Here is a 21,478-nt window from a genome sequence, read left to right as displayed (position 1 = left end):
CATATCTGACTGGTTTTGTAACAGCGTGTCGAGTACTTACATCCATATCTCATCTTGACGCTGTAGCTGTCGAACATTTCTGCTTATTGTATTTTTTTGGTGTATATACATAATGTTATTCATCTATGAAATTGTGTGGTGGTTATAGATTCTTTGTGTAGGTTTGTCGGAGTAGTCCTTGGTTATCATGTTATGTATTACCATGTTCTAAAATTTCGACGAAATTTTCAATATGACCCTTTTAGAAGTAATAGCAATATGCACACGAAAATACCCAAACAAAATCCTAAAGAACAGACTGAACTAAAATTTTTATTGAAAATTTCGTCGACATTTTAGAACACGGTAACAAATAACACGATAAGAAAAAACAACTTACATAAAGCACAGACTTACGTTAACTGACTGGCAACATCGTATGCAGTATCACTTGTGTCACTGAAGCCAGTCCTTTAGAAACGCAAAATGGCGGAGAGCGCAAGGACGTGTAAACAGCTGTTTATTTACTGATAGAACAGTCGTTAGAAATGAGAATAAACTGATAACTACGTTGCCTTTTGAGTTTTCACACAATGGTTAATACATGCCTGTATTTGGCTATATACTTCATATAGCAGACGGAAGATACAAGGAAAGGAACTGGTCTCAATGCAAGCCTAACTAGAAACATCCTGTGGGTTTTTGCTTTTGTAGTGTCTGTAAGCTCAAATGTTCAAATGTGTGTGAAATCTTATGGGACTTAACTGCTAAGGTCATCAGTCCCTAAGCTTACACACTACTTAACCTAAATTATCCTAAGGACAAACACACACACCCATGCCCGAGGAAGGACTCGAACCTCCGCCGGGACCAGCCGCACAGTCCATCACTGCAGCGCCGCGCCTAAGACCGCTCGGCTAATCCCACGCGGCTGTCTGTAAGCCTAAATAATTACAGGACCGTTTTGTCTTATCTGAGATACTGACAGAGTTTAAACATTTTATATATATATTAAGGGTTTTAATAAACCTAGTATTAACAGACGTAGCTTAATGATGTGTTTTTAATCAATTTTGATCAACTTCGGCTTTTCTTTGAATAGAGTGCTCGTTATGCAAGTGTTCCATAAGTAGAACGCGCTATTTAGCGTTAGTAACAAGTTCTTTATTTATTTGAGTGTTCTTACGAAAACTATAGTCTGCTTCAAACGCCCGGGTGTGTGTGCGTGTGTGTAGCTTTATCTTCTTCTCATAATACTGTTCTATAACGTATGTGTTAAACTCAACTTGCCGGCCGCGGTGGTCTCGCGGTTCTAGGCGCGCAGTCCGGAACCGCGCGACTGCTACGGTCGCAGGTTCGAATCCTGCCTCGGGCATGGATGTGTGTGATGTCCTTAGGTTAGTTAGGTTTAATTAGTTCTAAGTTCTAGGGGACTGATGACCACAGCTGTTAAGTCCCATAGTGCTCAGAGCCAAACTCAACTAGTAGGCAGGTATTTGCTTAACAGCAGAACTTTTTTATATTACCGACTGAAGTTTAGAACATCATTTCGTTTCAGAAAACCATTGTAGTCCCATATACAATCTTCCTGACGCCGCCATCTCACCTCACCAAACGTCTGGCTTCAGTAGAAGATGCGTTTTTGCCAGTCTAGTAATGTATGTCTGTGACACAAACCTATAAGTAGACACTATAACCATCACACACTTCCATAGATGAATAAGATAAATACACTGATCAGCTAGAACATTATGACCAGGACCTACTATCGATATAAACCTGTCCAGGCGATAGCAGCGTCACCTGCCGAAGTATGATTGCTAGTCAGAAACATGCACGGTGCATGCACTATCAGGGAACATGCTGTCCGTGTGTAGAATGGGGACGGCGATATATCTGAGTTTGACTGAGGACACATTGACTTGGCCGGGAGGCTCGGCACGATCCTTGCAGAAACTGCACGACTTTGTCGGGTGTTAGTGAAGTACTGTGGCGTCTGCAACAGATGGCGAGACCGAGGTGAAACCACGTCCAGACGTTGTGGGATTGGGCGGCCACCTTTCATTAAAGATATTGGACGTCGATGGCTAGGTTGAGTGGTAAAACAGGAGAGGCGGCGAATTGTGGCGTAACTAACATCAGACTTCAATGGTGGGCAGAGTACAAGTGTGTGTGAACACACAGCGCACCGAACACTCCTTGCGATGGGTCTCCGCAGCCGACGACCAATGCATATGCCAATGTTAACACCCCTGCATTGGAAATTACGACTGAAATGGGCACGTAACCATCGACAGTGGATATTGGTGCAGTGGCACAGCACTGCATGGTCCGATGAATCCCTCCTTTCTTCATCATGCCGACGGGAAGGCGAGAATCCGTCGTCTTCCAGGGGAACAGCTCCTTGACACCTGTACTGCGAGACGGAGACAAGCTGGCAGCAGCTCTATACGCTCTGATAACATTCACGTGGGCATCCATGGGTCCAGTGGAGATCGTGCAAGGCACTATGACGGCTAAGGAGTACCGTATACTGGTTGCATCCCACATACACCCCTTCAAGATGATCATGTTTCCCAACAGCAATGGCATTTTTCAACAAGATAATGCGCCATGTCACAAGGCCATGAGCGCGGTGGAGTGGTTCGAGGAACTCAGTGGTGAGTTCCAAATGACGTTCTTGCCCCCCAACTCGCCAGGTCTGAAGCCGATCGAGCCCATCTGGGATGTGATTGAATGTGGTGTCAGAGGTCATCGTCGCTCTCCCTGGAGTTTACGGGAATCAGGTGATTTTATGGGCAGATGTTGTGCTAACTCCCTCTAATGACTACAAAGGCCTGATTGCTTCCCTGCCACGATGCGTCACCGTTTTTATCCGTGCCAAAGGTGGACATAATGTTTTCGTCGATCAGTGTACGTAACCATACGACATCGTTGACCTGTGTCAAGTAAAGCTGTCAAGTTTATAGAAAACGAAAATTACATCACACACACACACACACACACACACACACACACACACACACAAAACCAAACGGGAATATAATGTAAAAATTGCATATACTAAGATCGCTATATAACTGCATATAGCTTCAAAATAACAATGCAGCCGAAAGAAACTTATAGCTTAAGTGTACAACTATTGAGTAAAGCTTAAAAAATATAAGCGTCCTGTTGTAATATACATAAATTGACATACAAATGTGTATAGACTTATTTGTCTTCAGGAAAACAGAACTGAATACATAGTTGAAAATTAAGAAAAACATTCGGCGCTTTAGTTTTCTCTTACATTGGTCTCCTGGAAATGAACGATGACATTAGTAGAGGAAACCCTTTTAAATTTTTTTTCATCTCACAGATATCTCTTATCCGTCAGAAGACCTTCGGTATTAAGGAACTGTACTACATACTTACTGTTGTCCGATTAGTATCAGAAGAGGATAATTAGTATCCATTTGGAGAAAGAGAATTTAATCAGAGACTGCAGTTGATACAAGTATGTTACCACTCCAGCAGGCAATATTAGTGGAACATTAGTATCAGTAGAACAATGCAGCAGAAAGAACAGACCTTCACCATCGAGCCCATGATTAGTATGTAAGAATCGGTATTGTCTGGTTAGTGTTGAGTATTTGTTTTCTTACCCTCTGTATGGATTTGTTTCTGGCGTGTCTAGCAAGCAGCTCAAGCTCTGTAAGGTACGCAAGGCTTTCGGACTTAAAGATTGCACCTTCCAGTTCTGGAGTTAGCATTGGTGGGCTGGTCTTCTTCCGTAGCAGAGACTTCACGTTCCATTTTGACGTGCTGGCCCTCAGAGTCGACGCAGGGCTCGGGCTCGATTCCAGCTTAAACTCCGGAATAGAGCTACTGCCATTGGGAACGCTGGAAGCCCTTACAGGTGGCTTATCTTTGCCATCCCTCAGTACGACGTTCTCTCTGCTCCCCGCGCTCACCGGTGACAACCTGGAGGGCGCCTCTGTCTTATCGGCGACACTGTCGCCGACCGAGCACTTGCGCGGCTCGGGAGCCTCCTTCACCTCTATCTTAGGTGGGGGCGGAGGTGTCCTTTTCTTCTTCTCCGGCGCGGGCGCCTCGGTAGTGCCCGCCGGAGAATACAGAGAGATAATGGCAGCTCCACTCGTGTTGCAGATGGCGTAGGATACCTGCTGCTCGGCCCCACCGACAAGGTTGCAAGAGCTACCAGTGACAGAGGGCGGTTTGGAACATGTGGGTGTGGGCTGTTTCGAATTGCCGTGAGACGGCGAGCTGTAACCGGAGGAGGACTGCGACCCACTTCCGGCGGAAGCGACTACTACGACCGAAGTTGCCTTACCCTGCGAGGAGTCTGCCGGCAGCTCTGGCGGCGACACGCACTCGCTCAACGTCTTTGTGCTACCGCTGCCGCTGGCGTCACTGTCCCGCCACTTCACTCTCACCACGGGCGCGCTTCCCCCCGGCAACGCCAGCTCGGCCCCGTTAATCGACCTGCACGTCTCAGACGGCGTCTCTATCGTGTTCGGCGACTCGAGGTCCTGTATCAGCTGGAGCGCCGCCTCCAGCTCCTTGGAGAACTCCGTGTCGCTGCCCTTGGGCTCGGTCCGCTGCGAGTTGTCCAGCGACGAGCCCTGCAGGCTATTGCTGCCCTTCGACTCTGTCTGAGTGGGCTCAGAGCAGTCCTCGACCGTGACGCTGTCGCAGGTGCTCTGCGGCGACACGGGCTGCTGCTGGTGCAGCCTCTCCTTCTTCGAGCGGATGGCCTGCTGCAGCTCGACCATGAGCGAGGCGTACTGCACCTTCTCGGGCACGTGTAGCACCTCGACGGCGGCGGCCTTGCTGAAGGTGTCGCTGCGCGGCCGCAGCGAGTGCGAAGACTTTGCGTGGTCGAGCGTGCCGCGCGCGTCGCACTCGAGCGACTGGCGGCTCTGCTCCGCGTTGAGGCTGATGGCCGTGTTGAGCCGCGACCGGTACAGCGTCGGCTCAGTCAGCCTCTCCAGGCACTCGTAGATGGGCGGGTTGAAGCTCGAGTCCTGCGACGAGCTCTCGGACACGCCGGCCGGCGACGGCGTCCTCGAGAAGCTCTTCATGTAGTTGAGGCTGCGGCCGCCGTTGCTGTCGTCGCTGACGGGTTCCACGTGCACCGTAGGGTTCACCAGGAACATTTTCTGGTCCAGGCTCTGCTCGTCGCAGATGATGTCGATCTTTGGAGTAGAGTGCTTCCGAGAGCTGAACGTCTTAGTGTCGTACGGTACATTGTTATTTGGAAGCTTGAGGTACGGAGATTCGTTCTTCGACGACGAGGTAGTGTCGGTATCGAACACCCAGGATTGTGCGTATTGGCTGTATATATTCTGCGCCTGTTTGGCCACAGAGCTCGTTTTTTTCTGAAAAATGAAAACAAAAATTGCGTTAAAATGCAACCGTGCGCTGTTACACATTACATAGCGACATCTGAAGTTACCATTAAATAAATGTCTTACTCTCGGTATGATATACTCGATGTCCGACACCTGTTCGTGCACATTTTTTGGCTTCTGTCTCCTCTGCATGGAGCAATAAGTGAACTGCGTGTCAAAAAACGATGTAATAACTGCCAGCGCTGAACTAATACTTGTAGTTATGCGAGCTGTTGAAAAAGAAAAGGGAATTCACATTATATTTATTCAACAACATAAATGAGGCTTGCTGACAGATTAAAACTGTGATGGAATGGGACTCGAGCCTGCTCCATTGCTTTCTTCGAGTATTGTAACAAGAGTATAATAATGATGATAATAAGAAAATAGTCAAATGTTTAGGTTCTAGTCCCATTCTTTACAAGTGTTTTAATCTGTGAGAAAGATACAATGCAGCGTGCAATCCTCTGCAAATTGTATGACTCATTCTTGGAAGAATATAACAAAATACTGATCAACTCGGCACTTACATTTAAGTTATCAAAAATAGAAAGCAAAAGTTTCTATTATAGAAATGACTTAAGTTTACGAAGTTTCTTGCACTCTACGTAGTTTATATTCATCATTCGTTCTGTATCGAGTTTTCAGCTTCAACACTTGCACAGTGGAGAATATTTATACAAGATAGTTGTTTGAGACCATGACAATATAAAGGAGCCGTACAAATATCTACACACACCTAAAATTACTGCAGTGTTTGGACTAACTTTCCGTTAGAAGACTGCTTCACGTATCACAGAGGATATGGGCGCAAATTGAGATGCAGTTGGTAGTTTTCTTTGTCTTTTAAATAGAAAGCCAGATAAATTTCCCTCGCGTATTTATGTCCATGAACTAAATTAGAAATTGTGTTACACGTGGCAAACCAGCCGCAAGTTCTCAGAAGAACGAATGCTAAAAACAAAAATGTGATCACTGAAATCCCAGAAAATAAACGCAGTGATGTACATGGGATGGAGAGAGGAATATAGGGCACAGATGGCGTAGCTTAGAAATCTTATCAGCATGCTCTTCAAGAAATTTATTTGCATTATAGGCGACGATCAGCTGTATAATGGAATGACAATGAAAATTTGTGCCGGACCGGAACTCGAACGCGGATTTCCCGCTTGTCGCAAACGGTCGCCTTACCATTTGGGTATCCGAGCACGACTCACGGCCAGACAGAAACTTCCATCTTTCGTCAACCATGTGTGTGTACTCGTACATCCATTATGTATATTCTTGTACAGGGGAGACATTTTACTCTGAAGTCGGCGGATAAATACGATATTGCAGCGCCTGTGTTATTCCGAATTACGATGCAGTGCCTGTTCCTTCGGATATGGAGGCACTGCAATATCTTATTTTTTTGGATGGTTGCTCCAAGCTGAGGCAGTTTCAAGTATTACTCCCCATCTGGAAGGATGACGTTATTGCTTGAATGTCATCTTTCTGATTGTTTTCCAACTGTACAGCTTGGGTATGGGACTAGACAGCAAAAGTAATCCTGACTTCTTTGTGGTAAACTAGATTCGGGACTTTTCGAGGACTGCTGTTTACGCCATGACTCAGTCGGTGCTTGCTATACTGAATTATTAAGTCATTGAAAGCAAGCACTTAGAACCAAGAACGCAGGTCTTACTTTGAAAACATTTCCTTGAATCCAGTAAAGTGCCGCTTGTTATTTCTTCCACTCTGGAATTACTATATGGCCGTTTTTAAAGGGTACCCACCATCCTCTTTCGTGGGGTACCAGGAATGTGCTTCCTCGAAGACTGCGAAACAATCGGGCGCACCCTACACAACACTGAGAACAACCTCAACGCCCGAATCTTCGGCTAATAAAGACAATGCAATGCAATGATGCACTTAAAACAGCGTTTGTCGAAGTCAGCACTAGCACCAATATCCGTTAATACTGAGGGGATTTCAGCAGCAGAAACATTACTGTGCATGAAACATAAATGTAATATCTTACTAGCCGAAAAATCTCACGGAGGACCAAACCATCGTCGACCGAGTGCGAATGGAATGAAACTTGTCCTGGAAGGACCTAATGAGCAATATGGCGTGCAATGTTCACAAAACTGGACATTGTGAAGCTGTCTGCAGATATGAATTGCGTAGATGACATCGAAATCCTAATAAATGAAATTATGTCTTTCACAATCACATTTGACTGACTGATTGAGGGTAAGGAACTAAACAGCGAGGTCATTAGCGCCTCAGTCAAGGGTTCGTTCATCCGGACGCAGTGACGTCCACCAGGAACGTGATTAGATGAAGTACGTAGGAATGGTAAAAGCGGGGCATTGAAGGCAATGCTGATGAGAGAGCTGAAAAATCGTTTATAGAGAAGCAAGAGTAAATGGATCGCATCGGTGCGTACGTTAGAGCTGACCAGTGATACATCAGCACACAGTCATGGAGAGAAACTGCACCCGCATCTGAACCTAGCCAACCCGATTACGGGAGAAGAAAGCAACAGAGTAAAGAATACTGTCTAGTCGAGGGCTCCAGAATAGTACAAGGAAAAAATTTAAAACTGGAACGAACATCAGCTGGACCCTAAATAATAAAACAAGACGTGAGAAGTAGTTAAGACCGCACTTCGGCTTCCCCCAGGACTCTGCACGCAAAGGGAGCAGGCCCTCCCACAGCCATTCCAGCCCTGATCCATCGTAGGTAAAGCGTTAAAGTTGAGGATGGCACAGCACCCCCTGATCAACAGCGTTGTTCCTAAAACAGGAAACAGTACAGCAGAAAAAACCGCAAACCTCGTAAAAGCAATTAAAACAGATATAAGGGCGGATGGCAGAGGCAACAAGCATAGGAGCCAGGGTCGGGGGTCCTCCTGACCCAGTATGTGGCAAGAGACGCCCCCAGTCACCATGCTCCCGCCCCGAAGGCAAAGCGTTATATATAAGAATAAAACCCACTTTTACTGAGAAAAAGCAGAACCAGTTCAGTTGTCCGTGAATCATCTGTCAACATAAGAAGCAAACAATTCAGAAGTCCACGCTTAGCATGTAGAGGCAGGAGGAAGGAGTATCCCTCCCGGATATGAGCACCAATCTGCAAGGCTCCGCAACGACAAAGGCCCATTAAGTAACATAGAACCATGGGTTAGCTTGGTATGACCAGTGCAAAGGCGACACAGGATGGTGGACTCCTTCCAGGAGGAATGGAAGAAAGGGCGCCAAGCATCAATATTCTACTTTATAGTACCGAGTTCATTAGAGTGGACAGTGACTCACCGGATGTCGTTACGTCTGCGAGTGTGCACAGGTCTTATTTGCACCGGAAAATCCGTATTTGCGGTGATCAGAATGAATGGGGAACGAGTAATCGCTTCTCTTGCCAAATGATTGGTCACTTCTTTCCCTAGGATACTCAAATGAGTTGGGGCCCAGAGGAAGACAACCGAGGAAGGTCAGAGAGAAGGTCATGAATAGCAGACACCACAGGGTGACAGGAGTAACATCACTCAATGGCCTGGAGATTGCTCAGAGTGTCATTACTCATTAAAAAACGTGGTCAAGGGACGTCAATTTAATAAAACGGAGGACTTTGTTAACGGCTCACAGCTCCGCCACAAAAACATTACATGTTCCCAGCAAGAACTGGTGTCCCTGACCGGTAGGAGAAGGAAAAGCATATCCCTTCTTATCCACAGTTTGAGGTGAAATGGTTCCGTCTTAATCTGTGGACTGGACACCAACCAAGAGGGAGGGGGCGGGGCACAGGAAACACAGGGAGTAATTCTGAGGTGGTGAGGTGGAGGCCTTGGCAGAGTGCTGAGCATTTCGATTGGTAATCCCACCCAAGGGCGGGTGTCAGGCAGTCGATGCCCCTTGTATGCAAAAGGATAGGATATATTGGATGACCAGCAAATTGTCGAATTGTGATTGCATAGGAGACCAAGAGTTGCTACCATCTCAACTGTAGAGGGAAAATCCCCACTCTGACAAGCAGGCTGCCTACAGAACTAGTCCAGAAGGCACCAGTGACCAGTCGATCTCCATGACGGACTAGGTCAAACAATTGCGAAGCTGGAGGCGCCGCCATGCCATAAACTAACAGCAGAGGCATACAACATACAATCGCTAGTTGCCATCTGGCGGTGGCGAGGAAACGACAGGATCACTTGAAAGTGATCACTGTCACGGAGGTCGCCATGTAGTGAACAAAGTAGCGAAGTCAGAAGATTGGTGGAAAAGGTCAAAGTCGACAGCTGAAAAGGTGCCATGGAAACACTAAATTGGTAGGAGTATAATCAGTGAGAAGAGACTGATCGTGGTCGGTAAGATGCTAGTTAATTAGAGGGCCTCAACCAGAAGAAGTGGTACTCCCCCACAGTCGGTGGTGCATATCGAAGTCCTCAAGCAGAAGAAGGGGGGGGGGGTGGTTGTTGTTGGATTAGGGTGGCCAACCCATCGTAAACAAGTGGCCTGGCTGGAAGTAAATATACGTAACAAATACGGTGATTGCCTGAGGTCGTTTGCACCAGCAATGCTATTGCTTCCAATGTGGTACTAAGGGGAATCCATTCACTGACAACATCTGTTTGAACCAATGTACATACCCCTCCAGATGCCTTCACAGGACCACCACAATCACGGAAAATTGGGGAACTGTGATCAAAATATCGTATTTCTGGTAAACAACGCAAATTTAGAAAGAGGAGGATATAATGTGTAGTTCCAACAGCTGAAAGCAATAACCGTTTCAGTTCCACTGAATGATCAAAAATACGGAGGACAGTGCTCCGTACAGTTGACATCCAAAGTCGGTTGTTTGCAACGATTACCTTCGTGCAGTGATAGTCTGCAGTTTTTCGTACTTCGCCTCCGTCGTGCAGTGGGATGACATACGAGCAAATACTTCCTGTGTGACCTGTACACCCTACTTTTAACCTTTTGTGGTAGGACATTTCCTTTAAAGGCTAAAATGAAAGAGCTTGTATCTCTTCATTATCCTTAGGACCTTTTACAATGCACCGGACAAAATGTACGCCTCGCTGTTCGAGATTAGCCGGTAACTTCTTGTTGAAGTGTGTGCTCTCTGTAGAAGCTGACTCCTTGGACCATATTCAAAGTTTTATGCCGGGCAATAGTCTCCGTTATGTCACTCGGTCACTCACATGTGTAATGAGCTGTAGTTTGTGCAGCCCATGAGGCCTTAATCTGTGACGATCCAGTGCGCGTTTTTCACAATGTCTTAACTTCTCGAAATTTATCTTCAATGGGTTCCACAAAAAAAGTATCTCCATCTATTTGTGTACATACCAGGTATTTGATAAATTGTTTCGCTCCCAATCGTTTCGTTTGACCCTCTTTCCTTGGTAGTAGCCAGGATAGGAAAGCAATATAGCAGTAATTGCCAACGTGGTTATTTCTAGACCGTACAAGAACAACCATTTCTTTGGTTTGATTCTATAGGTTTCATATGAGAAACGTCCGCCCTGATACACTCACTCCGATCAAGGGTTCCCGCCAAGAGCGCCACCCAGCCGCGAGTTCTGATTTCCCACGAAGACGGGCACCACCTCTTGGCAAGCATGGGGAGTTAGCAGCTCAGGCGTAAGTAGTGTGATCCCCGCGCTGAGCGAAAGGGTACGTAACACCTATGCACGTAGGCTACCGTGTTTCTGTTTACGAACATATATGAGATCACACAGATAATGTTCAACAACGCATGCAGCATGCTTTACTTGAGGCTTTCTTCCCCAGTCGGTTCACATCATAGAAAAAAAAAAAAAAATTGAGAACGAAGATCACACACAGAAGGACCAAAAGTTACTTCAGCCAAAACGTGAAGTAAAGTATATGAATGAATGTGCTGAGAAAGGAAAGCAGAACCTAGGGCATAGCTGTCTCACCATCAAATGCTGGTAACGCGTGAAAGTAAGAGAAGGCTAGATATTCGGAGATGATACTGCTGCACAAGAAAGGAAACAGGCGCTGGCAATATTTTGGATCCCGTGCTCGCCAAACACGTAATCAGGAAAGAGTCGCTGCCCCCGGAGAGAACTGTTACATCCATCAACAGGCCACCAAAGAAGGAATACAAATTTACAGAAACGTTGTTTTGATTCTCAACCAATGAAGCACGTTATAGGTCACTTTAATTCTGATAGTTCCTTGAGGTATAAGGAGACAGACAAAAATCTAAAGACTGGCCCGAATGCATAGATCAGAAACGAGTACATGACCCAAAGGTGTCTTAATAATCGTGGCCGATGGTAGAGCGGTTACAACCCGGATAATATTTTTGCCTCGGCACTTGTTACTTACCATACCAAGAAACGAACTGCAAAACCATTGCCAAGGACACAACACCGAGTTTTATATGCCCTGTAGAAACAGTTTTTAAACCAGCAAAAATTTATTCAGGGAGCTATAAAACTTCAAACGCGAACTCGGGGATTATTTTTCTGAGAACCTGGATGAAGAAGTCATTAAAATAAGCCTGGTCAAGAAAATCACGGAGATTTTGTGGGGATAGTAAAGAGTTTCTCTCGTGAACACATTCCAAAAGGCTGTAGAACAGTGTATTTACCTGGACATGATAAAGACTCAAAAACTCTGCTTAAGAGGTATGAACATCTCTTCGAAAACGATCCTTCCTCCAAAGAGAGAGCACAACATAAAAACATCCAAGTCATATCAACATCACTATCATTCTCCTCACATCGCTCAAGTTGAATTACTTTGTATCATATCATGATTTTGCTATTGGACAGCAACTAGTGTGCTTTTAGATAGTGTTGACCTTGATCACTTCTGAATATGAAACTGTATGGTTACCGATAAGGTTTCTTAATAATTTCCAAGCTAGTGGACTATAACGTTTCCTGTCCAAACTTTAAGAGAGACAAGGCCATTTTTGTGATAGGCACTCCATACACAGATGAAGCACTACGCACTTGTAATCATCAGATGAAAAGTAACAAAACTGCAGGTTTTGATGACATGAAATTGTAACAAATAAAGAACTTTGGCTCTGTAATTATGATTGGATCCTAAAAATGATGAACACTTGTGAAGCGCGAATCATAATCCCAAAGATCTGGAGCAAGGAGTGACATTGCTGAAACCAGGCAAAGAACCGAATAACCCCAAGAACTTCAAACCTGTATCACACCTGTTCAATACGTTTAAAATGCTAGAGAGAAAGATTTTTGAATCGAGTTTTTTACTTTCGACAGGAAGATCATTACGGAAGAGTCAGGTTTCATACCAGCAGAGTCGTCTACTAGCAAGTACTTACGCCCAACACAGACAGCAGATTACAGGAGTTCCTTTTGTCAATGTTACGGCTGCTTATTATACAGTCAATGATAAGAAACTAGAAAAGAAGCTGTACAAAACAAGTGAGGACTGCCGACTGATGCAGTTTATTCTGTGTCTGCTGCAAAACAGATACTTTTTGTGACTATAAATTACAACTTGGATCCTATATTGGTCTTCCCCATGTAGATCTGCTGGATCAGATGATATGCAGGGTGAATCACCTAAAACCTGCACCACAAATATTGCGGAAATGGAAAGTGCTACTGATGTGCGGTTTTCACTGAATGGATTGGTAGCCAGGGGGATCGTATTGTTAGCCTATTAAGGGACTGTAGAAAGTGTATTTTTTGTGCAAGACCACTTTTTAAAATGTAACAAGTCTTAAACTAAAAGTAGTGCAAATTAGAAGTCAGTTGTGTTTGTTGTAGGATTGTACTGCGAGTCGTTTATGAGATATGGTATTTTGAAAAGTTTACACACCGACACTTATGCAGTGTCTGTGGTTTTTTTAATTTAATCGTATGGCTAGGGCCCCCCGTCGGGCAGGCCGTTCGCCGGGTGCTGGTCTTTCAATCTGACGCCACTTCGGCGACCTGCAGTCGATGAGGATGATAGGATGACGATGAGGAGAGCACAACAACCAGTCCCTGGGCGGAGAAAATGCCCCGACCCAGTCGGGAATCAAACCCTGGCACAGGAGATTGACAACCCATCACGCTGACCATTCCACCTACCGGGGGCGGACGAATATCTATGGTAGCAAGACACTAAAGAACAACTCAAGTGCACACACTAGTTATGTGGATTCTGAAAATTTGGAAATGTGTAGTAAGGTCTTATGGGACTAAATTGCTCAGGTCATCAGCCCCTAAGCTTAAGCACTAAATCTAACATATGCTAAGTACAACACCCACACCACCCACACCACCCACACCACACCACACCACACCCACACCCACCCACCCACCCACCCACCCACACCACCCACACCCACCCACCCACCCACCCACCCACACCACCCACACCACCCACACCACCCACACCACCCACACCACCCACACCACCCACACCACCCACACCACCCACACCACCCACACCACCCACACCACCCACACCACCCACACCACCCACACCACCCACACCACCCACACCACCCACACCACCCACCCACACCACCCACACACCCCCCACACACACCACCCCCACCACCCCCACCACCCCCACCACCCACACACACACCCCCACCCCCACCCACACCCACCCCCACCCACACCCCCACCCACACCCACCCCCACCCCCACCCACACCCACCCCCACCCCCACCCCCACCCACACCCACACCCACACCCACCCACACCCGAGGGAGTACTCGAACCTCCGACGGGGGGAGCCGCGCGGACCGTGACAAAAGGCATCACACCGCGCGGCGGGGATTCTGATCGGAAACGAGACTGCTGACGGTCACAGGTTGTGTTCAAATGACCTCCGGCAGCGGCAGTACGTGTTTACAATCTGGTATGGAACGACTGCGTGCATGGCTAGCTTTTCAGCAGAGATGTCCGAGCAGGCTGCAGTAATACGTCGTGGTATATCATTGGGTGAAGTTGGAATGTCCTTGTAGACCGTGTCTTTTCCCACGGAAAATAGTCAAAAGGCGTCAAATCAGGGGAAGTGTTCGGTCAAGGAAGAGGTCTTCTGCGTCCAATCGAACGATTTGGAGACATTTCGTGGAGCCGTGCTGTCATTACCTCCCTTTCCTGTTCCAGTAGCGTATGGTACGCGGGAAGAACGACTGTCTGAAAGCCTCCGTGCGCGTTCGAATCTCTCTAATTTTACATTCGTGATCTCCTCGGGAGGTGTAAGTAGGGGGAAGCAATATATTCGATACCTCATCCAGAAACGCACCCTCTCAAAACCTGGACAGCAAGCTACACCGCGATGCAGAGCACCTCTCTTGCAGAGTCTGCCACTTCAGTTTGCTAAACATCTCCGTAACGCTATCACGGTCACCAAATAACCCTGTGATGAAACGCGCCGCTCTTCTTTGGATCTTCTCTATCTCCTGGGTCAACCCGATCTGGTACGGATCCCACACTGATGAGCAATACTCAAGTAAAGGTCGAACGAGTGTTTTGTAAGCCACCTCCTTTGTTGATGGACTACATTTTCTAAGGACTCTCCCAATGAATCTCAACCTGGTACCCCCGCCTTACCAATAATTAATTTTATATGATCATTCCACTTCAGATCGTTCCGCACGCATACTCCCAGATGTTTTACAGAAGTAACTGCTACCAGTGTTTGTTCCGCTATCATATAATCATACAATAAAGGATCCTTCTTTCTATGTATTCGCAATACATTACATATGTCGATGTTAAGGGTCAGTTGCCACTCCCTGCACCAAGTGCCTATCCGCTGGACAGTTATGTTGATACCACAGGTTCCTTCTAGTCTGCAGAAGAACGTCTCGTAGCACCCGTGGAAGATGGTCCGCTAGGAGGCTGAGATACCGTGCGCGTTGATTGTTCCGTCTACGAAACATAGGCCCATGAGCTTATGGTTTACTATGCCACACCACACGTTTACTCTCCTTGGACGCTGACATTCTGACGAAGCCTACAGACATTGTCAACGGACCAACAGTGAATGTTTCGGTGGTTTACCTGGCCAAGATTGGTATATGTGGCTTCATCACTGAACTAGATACACGATACATCTGGGATATTCTGTCTGAATGCCCATGTACAGAATATAACACGAATATCTCAGTCTATTTCAGTCACCTCTTGATGGAGAGAGATACGGTAGTGATGGAACCTATGTCGATGAAGAAAGCGTAGAACGCTTGCCTACTCACGCCACTTCCTCGTGCGACTGCGCGGAAGCTAACGTGCCGATCAATTGCGACAGCAGCAAGAATATTGTTTTTCCCCCCTCTTCTGTCGTCACTTGTTTCCTTCTGTTACGTCGTCTAGGTGTTACACTACCAGTTTCAGGTAACTGATTGAATAGGTTGATAAATATCTGCCGAGATGTGGACGTCTCTTTGGGTATCTTGCCGTATACACGGTACAAGAACGAACAACTTTCTTCCTATACTCTCCATACAGCATGAGCATGTCTGCTTTTTCTGCATTGGTAAATCCCATCGTCCACTCACGACCGATTACTTCGACTGACACACACTGACTCACTAGCAACTCGCAGAGCACTCAAGGAATACGCAAGCACACTCAAGCAAACAACATCGTGCCTAGCAATTACGCAGGTCGAATGGCACAAACAAGTATCGGTATGGAATGTTTTTCAACATACGGTATCTCGTAAGCGACTCACGCTAGAGCCCTGAAACAAACACCACTGATGATCTAATTTACATTACTTGCAGTTTGTTAATGTAAATAGGCATTGTTCCACATAAAAAAGTTTGTGTTTGCAGCAAAACAAACTTTCTAAGTATTATTACAATCTGTTTATTAACTAACAATACCAGCCCCTGACCACCAATACATTCTGTGAAATCGGCACATCAATAGCACTTTCCATTTCCGCAATATTTGCTGTGCAAGTTTTAGGTGATTCACCCAAACACTCGACTCAGGGAACCGTTCCGTCATCTATGCAGACGACACAGCTGTCGCTGATCAAGGAGCGACATTTGAGGAAGTAGAATCGAAGCTAGCATCTGCCCTCTAAGAGCTTGCTATCTGCTATGACGACAACCACTTCAAAACCACTCCGGATAAAACTCAAGTGTGTGCATTCCACCTACGCAATAAGGCGAGCAGAAAATTGAATGCACCTGGAAAGAGCGCAGTTTAAATAACTCTGTTCACCCCGAATACGTAGGGTTAAAACTGGGCCATTCCTTAACTTACGAACAACGCTGTATATACACCAGACAGAAAGTATGCACCAGGTGAAGTCTCCCTATGCGAGCTGACTAACACCACGTGGGGAATGCAGCCCAACGTTCTTAGCTCATCCGCTCTTGCTCTGCGTTTCTCTGCTGCAGAATACGCCGCTCCAGCGTGAAGGTACTCTGCACATGCTAATCAACTTGCTGATGTAGCTCTTCATGAGACATGCCGCATAGGCACATGCTGCCTAAGACCAACTCCAGTCAATACGTCCAGTTGTATGGAGACTGGTGGCAGCATAAACTGAAACGAGAAAGCAAAGAAGAGAGATCCAAGACATGCATTGTTGGGAATTCGCGCGTTTCCATCACGACTGACATCCAGAAGCAGCTTTCTCCTTATAACAGGATCAATTACAGCTTCAACAGAAGCCTGCCGAACTGAGCTGTGAAGAACAAAATCCCCTGGAGTGTTATGGCCAGCAGAAGATAAGCTACCATTAGGCTGCCATCTCCAATAGGGGACGTGGACGACCCTCAAGCGGAATGAGAACAGTGATGACGAAGTACAAGACTAATTTGAAAAAGTTGGGTACCAGTAATGATGAGCTTTTTGAGTGTGGGGGCAAGGCATAACTCTCAACACTTGTTGGTTTGCGGTAATCTGAGTGATCCCTGTGACATGGAACACTTTTTTGGCAGGTAATGACAATGTCGTTTTGGCTGCTGAATATTTGACACATGAAGTGTGAAGTCTCACAAGGGTTAATATTACATTGTAGTCTCAGGATATTTGTTTTGGTGCCTTTTTTTGGGCTCTGATAAATAAAAACATAATATCCCCTTTCGTAATCTCCAGATTTACGACGAGATAAGACTGCCCCTCTGTTGAATCTTTTCAGAGGATGCTTCACAGCCGTTCAAGGCAGTCGTCAATCTAATCATGAACCACTTTTAGCCGCTATTGATTCGGCCAAAGTTTTTTTTCCACTCTCAGCGTGAAAACAGAACCACGCTGATGGAGAAACTCACGCTGAATCTTTAAGTACAGCGTCTATCAATAACGGTATATCTCACACTGTCACTTACATGAGCTCCTGTCGATAATTTAACCCGCGGCATATGGAAGCCTCAATAGTAAAACATCCAAGTAGTTTTATGGATCCATTCCTATCCCATAGATAATTTAAAAAAATAAATTAAAAAACCAAAGATAAACATCAGAGTACACAACAGTTTGACCTCAGATAATCATGCAATCGTTTCATACGAGTTCACGGTCAATAAGCGAACAAAACATGTTTCAACCATTATCTCTTCGAGGGGGTCACAGATGATATAACGAAACTGAAACAGGTAGAAGAAAATAGTTTTGAAAACACTGCGAATACACTTACCGTAGAATATCAGTTTCCGTAAGTTATTCTGACTAATTAATTTGCTAACATCCTCAGTCAAGAACAGATTCCACTCTCCGACTTCTAGGACGACGAGATTCACTGCATTGAACGCCAGTATCGAAATGGCGAAATACAGCAACGATTCTTGTTTCTTTGGTGTGAGATCTCCTATACATGCTAGCATGGCAGCTCCAATGCCGATGACAATGTTCTGAAACGAAGAAAATACCTGAGTTAGTTCGGTATATCTCACAAAAACATTGCTACTGTCTAAGCAAGAATTACCAAATCATTTCACAACAAACAGTAAATATCACCGGTGCATACCGTAAAATGAGTTTATTAGTAGCAGTTGCGGAGCTGAGCGTAAATTCTCAGTCAATAACGGTAGACGCGTCACTGATCATTGGATAAGTAAGACATCCGATACTGTGGGTACCTTACAAGCATCAAGAGACTACGGTGCAATGAAGTGTTAACGATAAATTATCCTAATCTTTTTGGAACATGGAAGTTCAAAACGTTTTGGATACAACCGATGGCATCCTAAGCCTTAGAAAAGAGGGGTCTTTTTTTGCTGTTATCGCTCGCATCACGTGCAGCCAGAAGGTGGTGTCCACGAGAGTAAATTTGAGGACTGTTTTCTATCTCCCCTCACAGAACTCTCGCGGTGCGCATAAGCTAGCACATAGCCCAGATCGAACAAAATTTCGTGTCCAGATCATTACAGCTAGTAATGAACTTTATATACGGTAACTCTTGACCCAATTAGGCAGACACTGGTTGAAGACCGTCGTACAAAACTTCGATTACTGGAAACACTTTTGTAAGAGACATTTACTACTGTCAAGTTTTTAAGCTTCAGTTGACGCGTTTAGCGGCAGTAACATCATAGGCAAATTCGCATTTGAGTACGAAACCAGTGCTGAAATGTTTGAACTCTACAGACAGACTGAACTATCTGGCATCTTTTGAATGAGGACGAGCTAACTACCCCTGAAGTTTGTCTTGTGAGAGCGTCCATTTAACAGTGAGTGTGGTGAAAAACGACTATCGGCGAGAAGCAGTAAAGCTAAATACAATATCTTATGCATATAATATTGTCTTATACACAAAAGTACGCCAGTCATTAAATGACTCAGGAAAAGGAAGACCAGCTTTGCAACGTTATCATAGTGAAATGTAATGGCACATCAATTCTTAGCTTCTCTGTCAAGATACATTCAGAACTCCCTACTGGGATTTCAGCTTTTCGTTTCTTTTTTCTCATATTTACAACGTAACTCACTGTTTTCAGCACAGATACATTCCACACTGAACAAAAATTATTTAAGTAAGTTCTCATAAGACGATTCACTTATTTATCACTAATTATTTACCGTAGAAATCATTAACTTTGTTTTCAAAATGAACTGTACGGATAGCTACTGCCACAGTGGAAGTTATTAATGAAACGCATTCAGTAGTGTATCAATATTCTAAATTTGGATGAAAAAAGTAGTTAAGAGTAGGAAGAAACAGCAGCAACCTAGTATCCTTGGAATGAAGAATGAATGAATGAATGAATGACTCTGCATTAATGAACATAATATCGTAGGTCATTTGAGAATTATTTTAATCGTAAATTTTACACAAGGACGTTATCTGCGCCGAATATCTTTGGTAAAGTTTCTGCATGTAGTACCCCAGCTGAAGCTCTGCCACATTCACCTTGGAAGCCATCAAGAAGAAATCACCCTCTTAGTGCCCCGATGCCAAAGGTGCTACCGGGACAAGGAAGTGGGGTGTGGCTTTTAACGCTAGGACAGACTATGTTTAAATTCAGTTCTGTCTCTACACATCTGTGTAAAACTACGAAGTGTCAGTGACGGAAGCTTTAACAGGAGTCGCTCGCAGCGCGCGTAAGCTCTGCTGTTTAATGGCACGTGCCTCGTCGGGCGTGAAATTCGAAGCTGTGCGACGCAGCAGCAGCAGGCGCCGACTCGCGTAACGTAACACGTCCTACAGCCGACCTTGAGCCGTGCCACATCCCACGAGCTGTTTCCTGTACCCAGCACAAGAGCGGCGATGAAACAGGGAAAACAAAGTCTGCAGCTGGCCATCTTTATATCTACATACGGCATCACTGCTAGAATACTAAAGGAAAAGTTAACAGACTGAAAACTGCTCAGAACAAACGCAATTCCGAAAACAATGTTATGCTTTCTGTGGTGTCTGCAAGGATACTTAACCTCTTTGCACACTAGAACTATAAATTTTTCTTTTGAAATACTGAAAGGGATATTACCTCTACAACTTTCAAGTTAAAATGCAGGGACAGCGCAGTTTGTTGCACTCTGTAAGCCATACATTCTCAAAAATCGGACGTTTCCTTCGTTGCCGTGATTTATCTCTTTGCAGACTGCGATCATTTCCAAGATATCTTTTTTATGTGCTGGTCATTTTTCATTAATTTTGCTTTATACTTGTTTTTGAAATTCTACTCTTAATTTAATGAATATTTTTTGTCTGTCATGTCCACTGTGAACAGAAGCAGGTACTACAAGGACTCGTTAAACCATCTTTCTATTGTAAAATGAATAAGCTCTCATGTAATCTGTTTCCAGCATCATAAAATTATTTGTAGTTGGTTTACCTTCAGCAGTCTTTTGCTAACAACAACTAAAAACTTCTGTTACGACATGAGGATCACTAGATGCTGGCGTTCCGTGTGGCCTGTGGGGTCCATAAAGCTTAATCACTACGTAATTCGCGTCCAGTGTCAGGCTTACGAAAGTACCCACAACAACAAAGTTCATGCCCCTAATGTCAAATAGCCACAGTGTTAGTAAAACATAATATTGTTAAGTGTTTGCCAGTTTGCTATAACGACAGTGCTATATTTTATTCCAAAGTCCGTCGAGTATCAGTTGATATTCATGCTGTTTGTGTGTTGTTCCAATTCTTCGTAAGAATGCAACCTCAAATAGGTGAGCCTCCCATGTTTACGATGGCTGACATCTCCCACACTGTGGTGGACAGTCTCTAATTACTTGTAACTGAGTAAAGAATTTGAGCTACATAGGACTGCTCTGGCCTTTCCTGTCAATCATATCCGAAGGCTAGGAGTTGTAGCTTTATCTTCCCCTCTTTAGTGTTTCCCGGATACTTCTAGGCACGTAGGGAGATAATAATAATAATAATAATAATAATAATAATAATAATAATAATAATAATAAGAAGAAGAAGAAGAAGAAGAAGAAGAAGGAGAAGAACTGGCAATATTGATAATGTATGGACGGTAAGAAAGTGTAATATTTCATTCGCCTAACTGTATGTCGCATTAATAGAGCTCCCAAACATGTCTATAGTGACGGTGTCTACATGGTAAGTACGAGTTGCATCTAATTGTGTCATAGGTTGTTCGGTGATGGTTGCTGAAAGTTTGGCTGTAAGGAAGTCATGGCCTTCGTTGGCTACGTATCAAATAAGTTTATGGTTATATGTTAGGTGCACAACATCTGT

General features: G+C 45.0%; 1 protein-coding gene across 3 annotated transcripts in view; it reads right to left on the bottom strand.

Annotated features, from left to right (window-relative positions):
• Window positions 1-21,478, bottom strand: part of LOC124710579 (adenomatous polyposis coli protein-like) — a 490,408-nt gene that overhangs the window by 2,837 nt on the left and 466,093 nt on the right. For all 3 annotated transcript variants that reach the window (XM_047240936.1, XM_047240937.1, XM_047240938.1), the window contains 3 exons: window positions 17,972-18,185; window positions 5,460-5,605; window positions 3,627-5,363 (listed from right to left, as the gene is read on the bottom strand). In XM_047240936.1, coding sequence (XP_047096892.1) covers window positions 3,627-5,363; window positions 5,460-5,605; window positions 17,972-18,185 — 2,097 coding nt within the window. The remainder of the gene's footprint in view (window positions 1-3,626; window positions 5,364-5,459; window positions 5,606-17,971; window positions 18,186-21,478) is intronic.

The sequence above is a fragment of the Schistocerca piceifrons genome, chromosome 1 (genome assembly GCF_021461385.2).
Source record: "Schistocerca piceifrons isolate TAMUIC-IGC-003096 chromosome 1, iqSchPice1.1, whole genome shotgun sequence".
Lineage (NCBI taxonomy): Eukaryota > Metazoa > Arthropoda > Insecta > Orthoptera > Acrididae > Schistocerca > Schistocerca piceifrons.
This window is presented reverse-complemented; position numbering and strand designations above follow the sequence as displayed.